Source organism: Carettochelys insculpta, chromosome 8 (genome assembly GCF_033958435.1).
Source record: "Carettochelys insculpta isolate YL-2023 chromosome 8, ASM3395843v1, whole genome shotgun sequence".
Taxonomy (NCBI): Eukaryota; Metazoa; Chordata; order Testudines; family Carettochelyidae; genus Carettochelys; species Carettochelys insculpta.
Window position 1 is genome coordinate 53,628,075 of NC_134144.1, and position 12,673 is coordinate 53,640,747.

General features: G+C 39.9%; 1 protein-coding gene across 1 annotated transcript in view; it reads right to left on the bottom strand.

The window, feature by feature from the left end:
* The window catches only part of ARHGAP15 (Rho GTPase activating protein 15), a 500,572-nt gene that overhangs the window by 406,026 nt on the left and 81,873 nt on the right, over positions 1-12,673 (bottom strand). Inside the window, exon 6 of the mRNA XM_075001536.1 lies at positions 1,970-2,059. Coding sequence (XP_074857637.1) covers positions 1,970-2,059 — 90 coding nt within the window. The remainder of the gene's footprint in view (positions 1-1,969; positions 2,060-12,673) is intronic.

Sequence of the window (12,673 nt, forward strand, 5' to 3'; positions counted from 1 at the left end):
GTGCTTGCAAAAATATTCTGCTTACATCTTTAGATATAATTGGTCTAAATTATTTGTTGCACCCGGAGTTGGAAGGTGGACGATGAACCCTTTTAGGAAGCCAGTTACAATCCCTGATTCTTTGTTCTACCCGGTCACAGTTTTAAGCAAAAGCTGCCTGGTGACTAGTCCAATGCTTTCAAGCGGGCAAGAGTCACTAAGGGTATTTGAATCAGTTGAAGATATCTTGAGCTCAGCATACACCAGCCATGTCATATCTCCACTTGATATTCGATCACACTAGTGACTGCAGGCTAGATGGCATAGGCACCTACTATGCCAGCTGTAAAAAGTGCCTTGCCTACAGGGCAGGGCTAGGGGCAAAGTAGTTAATTCCTTGAGATGATTTCTAATCCAGTAGAGACTACTTAGGCTGACTTGTGGAAGCATCACTGCTTTGGAACTTAAATGCTATTGTAAAGACCTCAGTTCCAATATAGTCCAGTCTTTAAAGTTCTTGGCACTGGATTCACACTTACTTCTCTCCAGCATGGAATCCGCACCTGCTCCCAACTTGGAAACAATTCAGTCGCTGCTAGTGCTTCCACATGCAACCTGATTAACTAACATACCCATTTCTTCCTGCATCTGTCTGCAGTTATATGGTCTAAAGATCCACCTTCCCCTCCTCCTTTGTCCTAGGTGCAGTGGGACTCAAGTTCAGCACACCCTGATATCAGGCCATGTCTAAAGGGGCAATGACCCTCAAAGCAAGAGAAGAGGGAAGGGTGAACAGATTTATTGACAATAAGCATTAAATGTTTACCCAAAGTTCAGGCCTTATTATGAGGTTTAAAATAATTTTTGTTACAGTTCTCTTGTACTACTCCCTACTCATCTCTCCACTTGTTCTTCCCCTCCCACCCCCCAGTTCAGAAATGTAAATGCGATAACATTGCAAAAAAGGCCTGTGGTGAGGCTAGACAAGATCTTAGTTTTAATTTGGTGAAATAAAATCCTGTTAAGCACATATTTATTCCCTCTTACCACCTAAATATGCAGTCCTGTTCTGTAAAGCTACTGTTAACTGACTCCCATATTTACTAAATTCACACAGCATGAACTTTGCGTTATTGTAAAACTAGGGAATGAACTTGAAGAATACTGTTTGCCATTCTAACATAAATCATTTTATAAATAACAGCTGAGGGAAAAAAAAACTTCTCATTGTTAAATTCTCACTACCAAAGTCCTGTGTAAAATGCCAAATCCTTGCATATAAACAATATCATCATAGTGCTTTATTAAACTCCCATGACATCAAAAGAGCCTTTCTGTTGATTTCAATGAGTGGTGGACTGCATCCCTACAGTGGAAATATTGCAGTAGCCTTTTTTTATTATCCAGATCTCATCCTCAAAGGCATTTGTCTTCCCATTCAAGGAAAACAAGCAACATCCTTTTCCATTAAATAAAACCATCCTCATGAGAAACACATAAGCTTCTGAACTGGTGCTAATAGATACAAAGTTCTTCTCCTTCCAGACCATCCCACTCAGGAATGAACCTGGGTCATCACAGCCATGAGCAGCAATAAAAATAAACAGAGTAACCACACTCAGCTGGATCAGAGCTAAAGTAAGCAATTAGAGAAACCTCTGTTTATGGAAGTTCTTTAGGTGAAGGATTTCAGGCTTAAATCCAAAGCAATTACCTGCTAAGTTTTAAAAACAACTTGAATATGGAACATTAATCAATAGATCAATAGGTTTTCAAGTATTGTTAGTAGATTCAATCATCAGGACTTGTTAGCCTAGAAAAATAGTAAACTGAGCCTGGATAAAATGTTCTGCTTTTAAATTTATTCAAGAAGCAAGTGCTGCATTAGATCAATCTGTGGTTCCTAAAACATCTAAAGAAAGAAATTAAACTTAGTTCTAACCTTAAAGGCTTTGAATCCAAGGGAGAATAGAGTGAACATGTCTCTTACCTGAAAGACGTTCTTTCTACTAGATTTCTCTTTAGTCCATTCAATGTGAGCTCCACACAAATCCACCCATTCTGGTTTATACCCTGCTTTCTGAAAACAAAAGTTAAATGTGAAGTGTAAATTGAATGTACAGAAATGGGGGCAGTTGCAAGTAAAAAGAGAACAGATCAGGTTCAATTGACAGACTATTGTAGCATTGCTGTTAGCACCACCTTGAAGGGCCTATTAATCCATCTTTTAGTACAATATATAGCCCTTTTCCAAGGACCTCAGTGTGAATTACACGTGTGTGTGTGCATTTGCACAAGTGTATGATTTTAAAAAATCATTAGTTTTTTTTCCTATTTAAAGTAAAAATAAAAAATGACTAGAGATTCACTGGGTTTCTAATGCTTACTTTGCTGACAAATACTTGTGTGGGACAGATTAATCATAAGTGCTGATTGATATAGCTATAAATAATTAAGACCATAGAAGACTATGTACCTAAATTCTGCAGTAGGCTTTCTTTTTCTCTGGGCAGGTTAACAAGGTCTTAATCCCATGAGATGCCCACTGGGGTCCTAGTGGGCCAGAAGTTCTGGTCTCATTCAGCCAAGAGTTGGGGTAACTGCCTGCCCAGCAGAGCAACACAGACTCTGAATGAGCTCAGTTCTGCAAGGGCTCAGCTATGAGGCCTTTGACTGCACCCAGGGACACAACCCAAAAGGAGACAAAACCCTCAAATAAATCTCTCTTGCTCTGCATTAAAGTTTTACACAGAATAAACTCAAAAGGTAGCCCCTTTATCAATGAAAGAGAGATACACACAGTGGCTGCTCCTCACCCAGGTAACAATTATTAACACTGGGCTTGATAATAAACAAAAATGTTTTTAGTAAGTATTATAAAGTAGGTTTTCAGTGACTGCAAGGGAAACAGACAGATCAAAGCAAGTTACTAAGCCAAAATAAGCACAAGATGATAGTTAATCCTAATACACTAAGGCCGTGTCTACACTACCTCCCTGCTTTGAAGGGAGGATGGTAATTAGGGTTTCCTGGGAGATCATTAATGAAGTGCTGCACTTCATTAAGCTAATTCCCTCCTGCAGCAACTCCAAAGTGTTAAACTTTGAAGTGCCAGCTCGCGTGTAGCCGCAGCTCACCCGCCGGTACTTCGAAGTTCCTGGGACACTGTGAAGTTCCTTTACTCCTCAAAATTTTGGAGAGTAAAGGGACTTAGAAGTGGCCCAGGCACTTCAAAGTACTGGTGGGTTAGCTGCGGCTACACATGAGCCGCCACTTTGAAGTTTAAAACTTTGGAGTTGCTGCAGGGGAGAATTCGCTTAATGAAGTGCTGCATATGCAGTGCAGCACTTTATTAATAATCTGACACCCTACTTACCATGCTACCTTCGAATTAGGGAGCTAGTGCAGACAAGCCGTAAGAAACTTGTTACATGCAAATTTTGACCCTAACACTTTTTCTACTCATTTCTTTCATAAGCTAGCCAGCCTCCTAGCTTGGGTCCAATTCTTCCCACTGTTAAGTCTTAGATAGTAACAGAGAGATAGCCATGCTAGTCTATATACTACCAAAACAAAAAAATCATTCCAGTAGCACTTTAAAGACTAAGAAAATAATTTATTAGGTGATGAGCTTTCATGGGACAGACCCACTTCTTCAGACCATAGCCATAACAGAACAGACTCAATATTTAAGGCACAGAGAACCAAACACAGTAATCAAGGTTGATGTTCCCAGCAGGCATGTTGGGTAGCAAGTAAGGGTATCCTGGTATTTGGCCACTATTACTGATGTTATATCCCTTTTGCCCAAGGTGGGAATTCTCTGTGCTCAGTTCAAATTTTTCTCAACATGGCTATGTCTACACTAACCCAAACTTCGAAATGGCCATGTAAATGGCCATTTCAAAGTTTACTAATGAAGCGCTGAAATACATATTCAGAGCCTCATTAGCATGCGGGCGGCCGCGGCACTTCGAAATGGATGTGGCTCGCCGCTGTGCGGCTCGTCCCAACGGGGCTCCTTTTCGAAAGGACCCTGCCTACTTCGAAGTCCCCTTATTCCTATGAGTAGATGGGGTTTGGGGTTACTGTAGACACGGCCCATGAGTGGAAAAGTACCAGATGCAAAATGGATTCCAGCAGCAAATAACCTCAGCACATATCCTGACATAACCAACCACAATCCTGGAGCACTGGGCCATTCAGTTTTCGGAGTCTCAATAATGGTCCTCACTAGTACATTTAGAATTATAAACAGATCCCTACTTCATATTTCTAACTAGCTTCACATATGAGAATGATGGGTACACAAATGGAATATATACATTCAGCAGCCTGTAACTTTAAAAATGATATGCTACATGATGCATTTTGCCTGAAGCATCTTCAAGTTATGCATATTCGTATTTATAAACTAATTAAGCATGGAAGTGTGCATGACAGTGAGTTCCACCACAGTTAAAAGGATTGGGTTGCAATAAATATCTCTCAGGAAATGTTCAAGACTTTATACGCCACTACACATGCCAGTGCCTCATTTGCATTTTTGAAGGGTCACATTTACAAGCCCCTTCCAAAATGGAGGGGTAGTGTAGCCACAGCCTCAGTGATTACCCTGATCAAACACAGACGGAAGTATCTGGAATTATTTTTCTTAAGTATTATACTTAAGGGTATATGAAGGGTGCATGATAGTGAGTTCCACATAAGCAGGAACAGAGCACAGCCTTCCTGAGTCCAAGCCTACTGCTCAATCCAGAAGATCATACTGCCACCTTAACTTTAAGGGTTGATATTGGTTGTAAAGAAAACTAAATAACAGTAGGCACTGTGGTGATTACAGCACAATCACACTATTGGGCTTCCTAAAAAGGCTCACTACCTTTCTCTGATGTCGTTACTAATGGCTATAAATTACATATCTTCAGGTTTGATTTGGATTAGCTAAAAAGCATATGTTTGTGTTGAAAGAAATACTGTAAAAAAATCCTAGTCAAGTGATTGCAGTCTTAGAAACTGGTGTTGTTCAAGACCTGAGTTATAATTAAACTCATCATTTGCCAAATCATAACACCTCTACCTCCCAGAACCTTTGGCAGTATAACAGGTCTGTATAACAGGTCTTTTGTTCCTTGGTTCCAAAAGGGAAATACAACATAAGTATGTTCTTGTAGCTAAACTCCTAGGCTGGACGAGATGGATTCTGTGTTATTTTGAGGACCGTGTTTGAAGTTAGAGCTGTCAGTTTAATAGTATGCGAGGGTATTCCCAATTGTGCTTGCAGACTCGAAGGCTCTGAAGTATCTGCACAGTGCATACAGAGTCACAAGGATGTTGTGAGGCTTAATTATTTTTAAAGCATTTTGAGGTCTTCAGATAGACTTTGAGGAGCAATTTATAATAAAAACAACATAATCTAATAAAAATATAAGTTACAAAATTCAATGCATACAAATATACATACACCATAAAGATTATCAGGTACAGCCCCTTGTGCTAAGGCAGAACCATGTAAATGCGGCTCATACAACCTGTTCTTAAAAACCTGCAAAGATTCCATAACCTCCTTGCCAATCTATTCCAAACCTTAGTTTACCTGATAGTGAGAAAGTTTTTCCTAATACCTGACATAACTCTTACTGGTTGCAGATTAAGCACACTACTTCTTATCCTATCACCAGTGGACATGGAGAACAATTGCTGCCCCTTTTGCTTCCCTGCTGTGTTGTTCACTGTGCTAGATACTACCAGCAGTGGTGCCGATGGGCTAGTTGGGCAAAAAGGGCAGTGACATTTAAGTGATGACTGACATTCATCATATATTGGCCAGCACCTAGATTGTAAGAAGCAAATAGCAATTAGAATAGTGAAAGCAAGAGTGGTTTGAAGACAATGGACAACAACTGGAAAAGCAAAGTGATTAGCGTAGGAATGAAACTGAGCATCTTGAAAACGTGTATTCAGTAGCAAGTTGTAGCATGTTGCATGGATGTGAGACATGGATGATAATGAACTATTCGAAAAGGTTATTGGCATTTGAGAGGAGTTGTTATAGAAAGAATCCTGAGACTGGGATGGATGCAGAAGGTTACCAACAAGGAATTATATAGGAAGATACAGCCAAAAGAGTACCTATTGCAGAAGGTTATACAATAGAAGTTACAGCTATTTGGGCATATCTGCAGAATGAATGACAAACCAAATATCAAGACCCTGGTATTCAGCATAATGGATGGTTCAAATAGGAGAGGCAGATCCCACAGAGAATAGGTAGATGATATTGTCAATCGGTGCCGAGCTACTCTACCTACAGAAACTAAGCCACTCCACACTGGACAGAGAAAGATAGAAGGAAATAGTGAGAGAGGCATCAGAAACCAATGGGCACTGAGACCATGGCTGTTGATGGTGACAATGGTACACCATACTGGCCCACTTTCACTTCTGCTCATTACTGAAGATTACTGAACCCAAAACTGACTGCTACAGGATCCTAGTAGCTATGTTCTCCCACTTGGTTATCAATATTTCGCTAGCTATTTTTCCCATTCAACTTTATAGCAATTTTACTTAGACCACATTTCTTTAGTCTGCTTGTGAAAAAGTCACATGCAACTGTGGTAAGAGCTTTACTAAAATCAAGACTTATCACACCTACTACTCTCTGCTTATCCATTACACTAGTAACCACATCAAATAAGGACATTAGCTTGGTTTAGCATGGCTTCTTTTTGACAGATCCAGCATGGCTTTCCCTTGTAACCCTATTATCCTCAATGTACATCAAACTGATTGTTTAATTTGTTCTTATATGTTTCCAGTTATCGAAGTAAGGCTGATTGTTCTGTAATTCCTTATCTTTATTGTCCGCTGGCCCCTTTTCTAAAAGATAGCTACTATGTGCACCTTTTTTTCTGTACTCTAGGGCCTGAATTCTATCCTCCTGGAATTCTCAAACCTAATTTCTCAGGGTTCCATGATTACTTCAGCTACTCTATGATTAGTGTCATCTGGGTGTGCTGACCTGAATATATTTACATTATCTAACTGTTCTTTAGGTTATTCTTTCCCTGTTTTGTCATGTGTGCTATCCTCATTGATGTTAATATTAGTTGTATTGAGTAGCTAGTTAACTCATTAGTTAATACTGAAGCAAAATAGGCATAAATCACCTGAGCTATCTTGACATTATCTGTTATTAGCTATCTTTCACTGCTATGTTGGGGTCACACACATTCCTTTCTTCTTTCTCTTGCTCCTAATGTATTTAAAAAGGCAGTAATCAGAGGGGTTTTATGTCCTTTGCTAGGTGTGACTCATTTTGTGCCTTAGAGTTCCTGACTTTGTCCCTACATGGTTCTGCTCTTTGTACTCCTCTTTAACAATTAATCTATATTTGGACTTTTTGTAGGATTTCCTTTTTGATTTTGGGGTCATTAAAGACCATCCTACGCAGCCGTATTGGCCTGTTACAATTGTACACTATCTTTCCTTCACATTGGAATAGTTTGAAGTTGTGCCTTTAATATTCTTTCTTTGAGAAACTGTCAGCTCTCACAATTCTTTTTTCCTTAGATTTTCGTCCCATGGGACCTAACCCACACGTTCATTAAGTCTGTTCAATTCTCCTTTAAGAAGAACATCTCCACTGTCTTATTCTGCTGATGTATTTGGTTATCAAATAGTCTCTTCAGGGAAGCAGTGACAGGCGCCACATTGTTTGAGATATTTAAAACAATGAAAAATGTAGGGAGCAATCCTGCTTTGGCAGGGAGATGGAGAGGTTGACTGTAGGTCTTTTCCATCTTTAAGTTTCTAGGATGTTATAAGAAAATACATGAGAATACATTTTGGCAACCTCTGAGCAATCTGCATACATTGAGGCTTCTCATTCTTTATCATGTTGGATTCTGATGTTTATTTAGTTTTGGCTTTTTAACAGACAATGAATAAGGACAGGTTTCAGGCTCAGGAAAAGATATTTGAAAGATGGTTACTCTTCTGCTTCCCCTACTTGACTCTTGACTAGCCTTCACTTTGATCAGAAGATATTCTCATTTGAGCAATTCAGTACCCTTAAATGTAGGCGCTGTTACTGCAGATCCAAAATGTCAGAGGTTTTCATAATTTATGATCAGAGCTAGGAGATTTCCTGGAATGAAAAGTAAGAGTGACAGCTGATGGGGTATGAAAAATTTCTGTTTTAAACCTAAAAAAGCAAATCAATTCACCATCAAGCATTAAACATTTGTAACATTGCAATTCCCACTGTGGCTAAGTAAGAGGAAGCAGTGTGGTACAGTGGATTGCACAATAGACTGAAATTAATAAGAAGCCGTGTCTACTTCCAGCTATAGCTTGGGCTTGCTGGGTAACCATGGAAAAGTGACTTCATTCTTCCCTGCCTGAGTTACCCTACGGAGGCAATGGTACTGACTTTTCTGAAAAGTGCTTTGAGATCTCTGGATGAGATGTAATATGCTGGAGCTAGGTATTATTAATACCAAAATTTATCTCCAGTAGACAAATGTGGCTCCTATTTAAATTTACAGGAGTTGCGTGAACACGTCTGAGGGTAATATATTTACTGGAGCTCTGGGGTCCTTGGCAAGGTAGAAGGGCAGACTATCCCAGCTACACCTTGCCCTTCATCTCTGTCACTGGTACAGCAGCCAGGTCTCATATATTTTCCTATGTGGAGTGTTAACTGCAGTCTGCTTCTTCAGTGTGTAGTCATGACTCTCACATCCAGTAACTGGGTAAGTTAAGGCTACCACGAGAGACCTAATACTTAATGTCCTTGTTTTATACTTTTCAGTCAGACCGATTATGTTATACAAATGTTGCTGGTGGGGGCTATGCCATAAATTGGTAAAAGTGTCTGTTACAATGAAATCTTCCTCTACATGAATATGGATTTAGGAGGCATTTACAAGGCGGTTTGCACATGTATTAAATAGCGTCAGCTTGAGAAACACTTTGGAAAAAAACAGTAGTCACCCTACAGACCTTTGAAAACAGAATTTTACTTACGCAGTTATGAATACCCTAAAATAAAAAGAAGTTATCATATGGAGCTATGATTCTTTCTGATCATGTAATCAGATAAAAATTTAAAAAAGGAATTACAGAATTTTTACTTCAGTAAAGTGATTTGAAACAAATTTCTGACTAGTAAGAGAAGAAAATGGAACAAAAGACACATATTCAAACTGTTGCATTACCTTTATATTTTTATTAATATTTTAAGAGGATTTAAAACAAACTGATCTCAATCTCTCCTTCCATGCTTTAAAATAACTTTTTCTAAGGGATAGTAATCATGGAGCCACATGGTAGTGCTAATCTGAAAGGAACTATGGTCCTTAGCCTTCTCTCAATGAAATCAACTATTTTATGAGTGGCTTAGCTGGGATGAGATCCAGCATCTACAATAGATATACAAAAAGGAAGAAATAGCACAATAAAACTGGGTGGCTATAGCTATAATTAATTCTATAAATTAGAATATTAAAAATGAGGGTAAAATATTTTAAATTACCAATATACATGACTTCTTCATCAATAAGAGAGGGATTATGTATGTGTATGTGATTTCATTTACCCCCTTCATGTTCATTGTAAAGTGAAATATTGCTCTTTTCTAATGATTCATTGTTATTTTAAATTTTCACTTTATATACAGTACTAAAGAATTAATAACCTTATAATCCAAGGCAGTATTTATCTTTTTGTTAAATCACATAATTTTCCTGTTATAAATAAAATTGCTATGTTATTAAATTCATAGTACAATGAATGAACATTGACTTTATTGCATTATTTAATTAATGGTTGAATTGCTCCTTAGCTGAAACAAACAATATTTGAAAAAAGATCAGTAAACAATGATTGTTAATGAAGTTTATTATATTATTCCTTTTCAGTTATCAAAACTATAGTAAGGTGAATGGGTTTAAAAAACAAATAAGCATTTCATTAGCTTCATCAGATAGTATCAACTTGCCTGGATTTAGCTAAATTTGAGCAAAAACCTCACCTATGCATTAGGTTTGGGGTGACAGGTTAGATTGTGACGTGATTAGCAGTGTCTTACTGTTTCTTCAAGTTTTATGAAAATATTTGAGCATATGACAAAAAAGTTCAAATTTGCTGTCCCAAATTTTGATTTATTTTTTAACTTTCAGACTAATAGCCGAAAAACCAAAGCTGAGCTCACTTTCGTTTTGTCCCCAAATAGACAAACAGAGCAACATTAATTTGTACCTGTAATTTAGTTCCATGTAGATTCTTCTGCTATAGTCCCACCACCTCTCACAATTTCTGGGAGAGGAAACCTAATCTGCATGAAAGGAGGCATATGGGGACTATGCTCAGATCAGAGGGAACATGTACTGACATGTGCAGGCAACATGTCAGGAGATATGACAAAATGGGGAAGATGAGCACAGAAAAGATAGAATAATAAATAGGATCTGGAAGGTTACACTAAAAGTTTTCTCACACTAGGCATGGTCACATAGATAACTGGAGATATACATCTCCAAAACTGGAGGGGACCCCAGGAGATCATCTAATCCAGTCTGCTGCCCTCTTGGCAGGGCCAAGCACCATCCCTGACACCTATTTGCCCTAACCCCTAAGTGGCCCCCTCAAGGATTGAGCTCACAAGCCTGGGTTTAGCAGGCCAATGCTCAAACCACTGAGCTATCCCTCCCTTATTGGCTGGGCTGCTAAATTTGACCTTTTATAGATCAGTGGTGTCCAAAAGAGATGTCAGAGATCACCACAGCCTCCTGCTACGCACTGCCCCCCAAATCAGGCACCCCCCCAGATTACTCACAGAAGCTATCCCAGAATGTGGGTGTAGCTGCCACCATGCAAGGTGCCCCGGAACACAACTGCAGCTGCCACCACCCAAGCCACCCCGGAACACTGCTGGAACCCACTGGGACAAGAGGAGCTCCTTCTGCTGATGCCGCCACGCGCCTGTCCCACTGTGTGGTGGGGCTTGTGTACAGAGTGGCCAAAGGGGCACCTCACATATGTGGTTCTCTTGAGTCATACTTGCCCATGCTGCACTTCCCCATTCACCACATGTGGCCAAGGGGCAGCGTATCGGACATGGCTGAGATAGATAAAGATATAAAGGGTGTGAAAATTATTTTGCCAACCCTGACTACTGCTGAAGAAGTGCATTTTCAGGGCAGGGTATAGGCTTGGAATGAACTGCTGTTCCTTACCACGCACTTATTTCTCTTTTAAATTGAATTATCTTTAGATTTGGACCAAATCCTCATTCTCTGAGACTGTTCTTTCGCACCATTCATTAAGCCGCCCCCAAAGGCTGATGAAAAAAATTCTTCCAGTGTGGCAGAATCTTCCCTGACAAAAACTTGACAATGTTAGTTTTACTCAAGCGTCTGGATACGATGGCAGGAACAAAACTCAGCTTGTGGAATGGTCCTTAGTTCTAGTGGAAGATAGAATAGCCCTGCTTATTGTGGAATGGGGGCAGGAAGAACTCTATGGCCATATCTACACTAGCCCAAACTTCTAAATAGCCATGCAAATGGCCATTTCGAAATTTACTAATGAAGCGCTGAAATACATATTCAGCACCTCATTAGAATGCGGGCAGCCGCGGCACTTCGAAATTGATGCGGCTCGCCCCTGCACAGCTCGTCCAGGCGGGGCTCCTTTTTGAAAGGACCCCACCTACTTCGAAGTCCCCTTATTCCTATGAACAGATGGGAATAAGGGGACTTCGAAGTAGGGGGGTTCCTTTAGAAAAGGAGCCCCATCTGGACAAGCTGCACGGCAGTGAGCCACATCAATTTTGAAGTGCTGCGGCTGCCCGCATGCTAATGAGGTGCTGAATATGTATTTCAGCGCTTCTTTAGTAAACTTCGAAATGGCCATTTGCATGGCCATTTCGAAGTTTGTGGCTAGTGTAGACACAGCCTATGTGATGTTAGTTCTGGCCTTAGCACCCTGGCTGGCTTCAGCTTATGGAAGATGAAATGGCAGCATACATGACCCTCATGAAATCTCCAACTGACAAAGGAATGTTTCAGGTGTAGTTTTACATGACCAGCAAACCCAAAGGTTTTTTTTTCCATCTTTGGAATTTCAGGCCTGATCTGGTACCAGGTGAATTCAATGGAAGCTTTGCTTTAAACTAGAGTGGTTGCAAGATTAAATATTTGGAACCTGAACCTACAAGTTATGGAGTCTTTCCCACAAGCAGCTGAGAATCCTCAGTTCCATTTACGTCCCATACTAAATTAACTCCAATCAATGGGAGAAGAAAGTTACTTCCCTTATTGTGAGTTCTTTGAAATGTGATGTCTCTAGCTGTACTCCAATGTGGCACACATGCATTCCATACATCTGAGACCAGAGAACTGTTGCAAACAATGTCCATTTTTCTAAATATGTGCACTTGCTCTCTTCATGCTCTGTTCCAAGAGCACAAAGGATGTGACAGACCAGCCACCTTTTTAATTAAATTGGAAAAAAATATGAAAGAGGCTATGTCTACACCAAAGATAAACCTGCAGAGCATCCACAGTACCAGGGCGTTCTGTTGCCATGGAGCGGGTGCAGGCAAAATTTAAAGAACTGAGGCAGGGTACGGTTGGGCCTGTGATGGAAGGTGCAGATCAGGAGCAGGATCAACCAGCTACCCCTA